This window comes from Brassica napus, chromosome A4, assembly GCF_020379485.1.
Source record: "Brassica napus cultivar Da-Ae chromosome A4, Da-Ae, whole genome shotgun sequence".
Lineage (NCBI taxonomy): Eukaryota > Viridiplantae > Streptophyta > Magnoliopsida > Brassicales > Brassicaceae > Brassica > Brassica napus.
The window spans coordinates 960,183-968,161 of NC_063437.1; the positions used below are offsets into that span (position 1 = coordinate 960,183).

Genomic DNA, 7,979 nt, shown 5'->3' on the forward strand with positions numbered 1-7,979 from the left:
GTCCCTAGAGAGATTAAGAACCACGCGCTGTAAATACGAGTAGGCTTAACAGAGAGAGAGGGGAATATGAAATGATACAGATGTAGATAAGTAAATCTACAGACACAAGGCACCACACACAGGGAAAAACAAAATCTAGAGAGAGAGAGAGAGGGCATTGATGAATAAGATCATCACTTTGGTATGTTATTGTAGAGGGAAGACACGACGCATGAGATTAGACTAAAGAAAAATGTGGGCGCCAATCTCAGTTTCAAGCTTTCATCTTCTTCTCTTCTGAGATCTAGGGTTTTGTTTCTTCTCTAACTCAACCTCTCTCTCTCTCTCTCTTAGATTGGTCATGCCCCTGCCCTTTGAGGAGCTACAAGGACTGGGTTTCTCTTACGGAACACGTGAAGATCTCTGTTGTGTTGTCGGTGTCAACAATGGTAGTAGCGAGCCCACCTCTGTTCTAGACTCTAGCAGAAGCCCAAGCCCCTTCCTCTCTTCCTCAACCACCACGCTGTCTTCCTCTCACGGTGGCCCCGGCGCCGCCGCCGGGAAATGCAATCAGATGACTTTTGAGGATCTCGACGGAGTTCTCTCCGGTTCCCCGGGACAAGAGCAGAGCATCTTCAGACTGATTATGTCCGATCCGGGCTCTGAGTTCACGGGCTTCGACCCGGGTTCTGGATCCGACCCGAATCCACTCTTCGGCTACGGCTTCCCTCTCGACGAGCCGCCTCCGCCGCCGGAAGAAGAAGACGTGAAGTTTCAGATCACGGCGGACCCGGACCCGGACCCGTGTTTCTTCTCCGGCGGGTCGTCTCCGCCGGCGAAAAGACTCAACTCGGGTCAACCCGTTTCTCACCACTGGGGCTTCCCGTTCTCGGATCCGGGTCACGACCCGCCGCAGAAGCTAGCTGGCCCCGAATCAACGGCGGTGATCACCGAGCAGCTATTCAACGCGGCGGCGGAGCTAACCGGAACCGATAACAACAGTCCCGTACTCGCGCAAGGGATATTGGCGCGGCTCAATCACAACCTCAGCAACAACCTTAACAATCCGAAACCTCCGTTTCAAAGAGCGGCTTTCTACGTAACAGAATCTCTCCAATCTCTACTCCAAGACTCCCAACCGTCTCCTCATTCGCTACTCCTTAAAATCGCTGCCTACCGAGCCTTCTCCGAAACGTCGCCGTTTCTCCAATTCGTTAACTTCACAGCAAACCAGACCATCCTCGAGTCCTTGGACCGGTTCGACCGGATCCACATTGTCGATTTCGACGTCGGTTACGGCGGTCAATGGTCGTCTCTGATTCAAGAACTCGCGAACAGATCATCGTTATCATCGCTAAAGATTACATCTTTCTCCTCTCCTTCAACCGTCTCCGACGAGTTCGAGCTCCGGTTCACCGAAGAGAATCTCAGAGCCTTCGCCGGAGAGACCGGAGTAACGTTCGAGATGGAGATGCTGAACATGGAGACGCTCCTGAATCCACCTCTCTCTCTGATTCGATCATCTGAGAAAGAAGCAATCGCTGTGAATCTCCCAATCAGTTCGGTTATCTCCGGTTACCTTCCGTTAATCCTCCGTTTCCTCAAACAAATCTCTCCAAACGTCGTCGTTTGCTCAGACACTATCCCCGACGCGCCGTTTCCCAACGCTGTGGTCGACGCGCTTCAGTACTACACATCTCTACTCGAGTCTCTCGAGTCACCGAATAGTAGTCAGGAAGCTGTTACGAGTATCGAGAGGTTCTGCGTGCAGCCGTGGATGCAGAGACTGTTGACTAATCGTTACCGTTGGATGGAGAAATCTCCGCCGTGGAGAAGCTTGTTTGGACAGTGTGGGTTTACTGCGGTGGCGATGAGTCAGACGGCGGAGACGCAGGCGGAGTATTTGCTGCAGAGGAATCCGATGAGAGGGTTTCATTTGGAGAAGAGACAGTCTTCGCTCGTGTTATGTTGGCAGAAGAGAGAACTTGTTGCTGTCTCAGCTTGGAAATGTTAAAAGAGGGTAAAAAATAAAAATAAAAAGTATTTTGTTATTTTTTAGCTTTTTAATTTGGGTTTAATCATGTTTTAATGTGTTGTTAATCTTTGATTGTGATGTTATTAACCAATCAAATGATATATATAAGTATCTTTTTGTTAGTCCAATGAAGTAAGAAATCACATGGTAATCAAAGTATTACCACTTTATACGTATGTATGTATAACCCAGCTGCTTAATTTTAAGTGTTGAGATTCTGCAGTGAAGTTGTGAAGGTAACATTCTTTATTGTAATCGATGTCAAAAAGATCTCTCACCCATGTCTTTCCTCTTCCCAATCATTTCTTAATTACCGGACCTTTTAATATCATTGGTAATTGATTATTCATTTTATGGTTTCCTTTTTCATTCAGATTTTTTTTTATTTATGTAACAAAATCTACAATAGTCTGCTTGGGAACAACGCATTCATTAGCATCCCCACATGATTTTAGCCTTTTTTTTTTTAATCCGGTAATACAACCCGCCTGAGAACGCGCCTACTGAACTGATATTCAATTAAACGAAACAATACACCGGAAGCTTCATTTCTACCCACATCACCATCATTTGCTTTATCCTTTTTTTAATTTCACTCTCGTCGGTTTTGTATGTGTTCTTGAAACTATAATAATGGGTTTCTTGAGGTCACATGACAGCGTAGACTCGAACTCCATGAAGCCTTACGAAGGAGTGGGCTAATGCACCGGTTAATACGTAACTATCAACTCTGTCCAATATTCCACCTGCAATCACACAAGAACAGGTTAGAAAATACATTAGGCTAGAACAAAAACTGGCCTGATTAATAATTACCTTGTCCAGGGATGAGTGAACCGGAGTCTTTGACACCCGCATCACATTTGATCATTCACCTTTAATTCACCATAAACTGATCCGAAGAAGTTAAGAACTTCAAAAGCTATCTGTAAAAAGAACCATTCAGCAAGGAAAAAAGAACACATCAAATTGGTAGAGTCGCTCGTATTTGAGGTACCTAAGAAGAGACGAAGGCCATGACAAAAATTTGAAGAGTAAAATGGGAATGGTAATACAACCAACAAGTGATGCAACAACTCCTTTCCACGTCTTCTTTGGAATAATGCATATATTTATGTCAAACTATAGGGATAATGATAAGTAGTTAACGATAAGGACATATATTATGTTTGTAATTATCTAGGAAGTCCTTTTCCTTATCTAGCTAGGATGTTCTCTTGTATATATACTCTCATCGTTTGTCAATAATAAACACACTTCATATTCATTACATGGTATCAGAGCAAAATCGATCTAATATTTTCTAAATTCACAAATCTCTTTTCGTGATTAACAAAATCAATCATGACTACTACTACTTCTGATGTTTCTACAACTACTGGAGCACTTACATCTTCTACTACTGGTTCTACTGTGTCTACTTCTACGGGTCTCATGACGTCTTCTACTCCTGACACGCCTTACGCACTTCATCACTCCGACAATCCAGGTTCTTTAATCACACCGGTGATCCTCAAAGGCGACAACTACTCTGAATGGGCAACCGAGTTTTGGAATTCTCTTCAGGCCAAACAAAAGATTGGTTTCATTAATGGTACTATTCCAAAACCATTGACAAATCCTGATCTTACCCGGTGGACTTCAGCTAATTCTATGATCGTTGGTTGGATACGAACTTCAATCGACCCTACGGTGCGTTCTACGGTCAGTCATGTACCTGATGCTTTTCTACTTTGGGAATCACTTAAGTTACGTTTCTCTGTGACTAACGGGGTTCGTAAGCATCTTCTACATGACGATATCACAAATTGCAAATAAAACGGAGATTCAGTCTTGCAATATTATGGTCGTCTATCTAAATAATGGGAGGAGTTACAAAACTTCCAAGTTACTCAGCCATGTACATGTGCTGCGTCTTCTGCTATCTCAAAGGAAAAAGAAGAAGCTAAAGTTCATAAATTTCTGTTTGGACTTGATGCTTCTCGGTTCAGCTCAATCCGCTCTCAAATCATTGATGAAGATCCTCTCCCTGATCTTAACTCTGTCTACTCTCGCGTCATACGAGCTGAACAGACCATTCTCACTACTCGCTCATCTGAGTTAAAACAAGATATTCTCGGTTTCTCTGTCAAAACAGAGTCTTCTTCTCCAAATACAAATTCTACTGGTGCAACTTCAAACCGGAACCGTGATCCAAACCGGTTCTGTTCTCACTGCAATCGCAAAGGTCACGAATCGAGGGAATGCTTCCTCCTTCATGGCTATCCGGACTGGTATAATGAACAACAACAACGTTCCACACAGTCATCCAGTCAGCGAGGTCGTGGCGGACGTTCTAACAGCACAGCACGAGGTCGTGGTCGCTCTAACTCTTCCCGTCCTACAACGAACACTTTCTCGGGCAACACTATTGCTTCTTCTGATCAGATAGCCTCACTCATTGCACTTCTACAGAGTCAGCAATCTCAGCTATCTACTGATACTATGACTGGTAAAACTAAACTTGAAGATGTTATTATAGATACAAGCGCTTCTCATCACATGACCGGTGATATACGGTTGTTGCATGACATTCGGGATATACTTCCTTCATCAGTCAAGTTCCCGAATGGTCGTGCTTCTCGTGCTATTCAATCGGGGACACTACGTCTTAGTTCTGATTATTCATTATTTGATGTTCTATATGTGCCTGATTTCGATTGCACCCTCATCTCAGTTTCTAAACTCCTCAGACAAACGGGTTGTATTGCTATCTTTACTGATACTCTATGTGTTTTACAGGACCGTTTTACGAGGACCCTGATTGGAGCAGGTGAGGAACGAGAGGGTGTGTATTATTTTACGGGTGTTACAGTAGCTCGTGCTCATCGAACTGGTGCAGAGAAATCGTCTTCTTCAGTCCTTTGGCATCGACGACTTGGACACCCTTCCTACAAAGTGTTATCTACTTTACCGTCTTTAGATAGTTTTCAGTTTGATTTTGAACACACCAGTCCGTGTGATATTTGTTTTCGTGCTAAGCAAACTCGTGACAGTTTTAAAGAAAGTTTTAATAAAGCTTCTGAACTTTTTGCACTTATTCACTGCGACGTATGGGGTCCTTATCGCACACCCACTTCTTGTGGTGCTGTGTACTTCTTAACAATTGTTGACGACTGCTCAAGAGCAGTATGGATTCACTTAATGCTTGAGAAATCGCAAGTCTCTTGTTTGATACAAAACTTATGTGCTATGAGTGTTCGTCAGTTTGGAAAATCAGTAAAGGTAGTTCGAACTGACAATGGTACTGAGTTCATGGCTCTTAAAGCTTACTTTCGTTCACAAGGTATTCAGCTTCAGACTTCATGCGTCGATACGCCTCAGCAGAATGGTCGTGTCGAGAGAAAACATCGCCATATCTTAAATATCGCACGAGCATGCCTCTTTCAGGCTCGACTTCCTGTTAGTTTTTGGGGTCAGAGTGTTCTTACTGCAGCACATTTAATCAATAGGACTCCAACACGGTTACTGCAGGGTCGGTCACCTTATGAGATTCTTTATGGCAAGCCTCCAAACTATGATTCTCTACGCGTCTTTGGTTGTTTGTGCTATGCACGTAACCGTTCTCGAACAAAGGACAAATTCAGTTCTCGCAGCCGTCGTTGTATATTTGTCGAATATCCCTATGGGAAGAAGGCTTGGAACGTATATGATTTGGAAACAAATGAATTCTTTACAAGTCGGGACGTTACGTTTGTTGAAACAGAGTTTCCTGGTTTTGATGATCAAGAACATGTTTCTCCTCCTCCATCGGCTCAAGTAGATGTTGTTTTTGATGATTGGCTGCTTCCGTCTCCATCCCCTGTCACTTCCATAATTCCTACGAATACTACAGCTACAGACCCTACATCACCTAATCCCGAGCCTTCTCCACCAACAGAATCAGTTCAACAGGAAAATATGAACCCTGTTTCTCTACCTGTTGTTTCTCCTAACCCTACTCCTAATCCTACTTCTACCTCTACCCTATCTCCTAACCCTACTCCTAATCCTACTTCTACCTCTACCCTATCTCCTAACCCTACTCCTAATCCTACTTCGATTTCTACCTTGTCTCCTACGGCACCGACCTCACCCACTACTAAGGAACAGTCTTCTCTACCTCCTCCTGAGGTTCACTCTCCGGGACTCCCCGAAATACTTGGTCGAGGTCAACGACAACGCAAACCTTCTGGTCTCCTTAAAAACTACGTTACCAATGCTGTCTACGCTCTTAATACACACTCTTCTCTTCCTGCACCTGTCTCCAGTAATGGTCTTAGTTCAACGCGTCCAGGTAACACTCCTTATCCTATCTCAGACTATCTTTCTGATGAAACTTTCTCGGCTAGCCATAAGGCTTTTGTTGCAGCTGTTACTCTGTCTGTTGAACCGCGATCCTATAAAGAAGCGGTACAAGATGAAGTCTGGCGCAATTCAATGACTGCTGAACATTCTGCTCACATTCAAAACGGCACGTGGGATGTTACAACTCTTCCTCCTGGCAAGAAATGCATAAACTGCATGTGGATTTACAAGATCAAATATCATGCCAACGGAACCGTCTCGCGTCATAAATCTCGGCTAGTTGCGTGCGGTAACAGACAGAGAGAAGGTCTTGATTATAAGGAAACTTTTGCTCCAGTGGCTAAGCCTTCTACAGTTCGTATTCTTCTTCAAGTTGCTGCTGCCAAGAAATGGGAAGTTCATCAAATGGACGTACATAATGCTTTTCTTCATGGTGATCTCGAGGAAGAAGTTTATATGTGTCTACCTCAGGGATTTCATGGTTCGGATCCTACCAAAGTTGGTCGTTTACGCAAATCCATATATGGACTAAAGCAGGCTCCGCGCTGCTGGTTCTCTAAGCTCAGCAACGCATTACTCTCCTACGGCTTCGTGCAGAGTCATTCAGATTACTCTCACTTCTCTTTCATCCGAGGAAAGATTAATTTGCACATTCTCGTCTATGTCGACGATTTTGTTATCGCCTGCAATGATATATCTACTCTACATAAATTCAAGAATTATCTTGGACAATGCTTCCACATGAAGGATCTTGGGAAGTTGAAGTATTTTTTGGGAATCGAAGTCGCTCGGAGCAGTGCAGGGATTTTCCTCTCTCAACGCAAATATGCGCTTGATATCGTTACGGAAACTGGTCTTCTTGGCTGTAAGCCCTCTTCTACTCCAATGGAACTCAATCACAAACTTACAAAACCAGTTGGTTCTCCGGTTTCTGATGTCAAAGCTTATAGACGCCTAGTTGGTCGACTCATCTATCTCACCTTTACTAGACCGGAGTTGTGCTACTCTGTTCATATACTGTCCCAGTTTATGCATAAACCAATGCAAGATCACTGGGATGCTGCTTTGCGTGTTGTTCGTTACCTTAAGGGTTCTCTCTCGCAGGGTGTACTTCTACGTGCTGATTCTGACTTGCGAATCACTGCATATTGTGACGCTGATTGGGGTTCTTGTGCTCTGTCTCGAAGATCTCTCAGTGCATATGTGGTACTCTTGGGTAATTCTCCGGTCACTTGGAAAACCAAGAAACAGAAAGTCGTGTTAGCCTCCTCTGCTGAAGCAGAATATCGATCAATGGCATATGCGTTACGCGAACTCAAATGGGTCAAACCAGTTCTGGAATCTTTTGGCGTTCAACACAAGGAACCGATGCGCTTGTTCTGTGACAGTAAATCTGCCATTTATATTGCCGCAAATCCTGTTTTTTTATGAACGTACAAAACACATGGAACGAGATTGTCATCAGGTGCGTGATGCTGTCAAAGCTAAGCTGATTACTACTGACCACATTACTACCAAGGAGCAGCCAGCAGATGTTCTTACGAAAGCTCTCCCTACTCCTACATTCCTTTACTTACTGTCCAAGTTAGGCGTTCAAGACATTTCCCGCCAACTTGAGGGGGGTATAGGGATAATGATA

At 44.0% G+C, this 7,979-nt stretch overlaps 1 protein-coding gene across 1 annotated transcript; it reads left to right on the plus strand.

Annotated features, from left to right (window-relative positions):
- Window positions 1-103: 103 nt before the first annotated feature.
- LOC106411510 (scarecrow-like protein 22) lies at window positions 104-2,142 on the plus strand. Its single transcript, XM_013852286.3, has 2 exons — window positions 104-234; window positions 334-2,142. The coding sequence occupies exon 2, from the start codon at window positions 341-343 to the stop codon at window positions 1,991-1,993; it is 1,653 nt and encodes a 550-aa protein (XP_013707740.2). The 5' UTR covers window positions 104-234; window positions 334-340; the 3' UTR covers window positions 1,994-2,142.
- The last annotated feature ends 5,837 nt before the right edge of the window (window positions 2,143-7,979 follow it).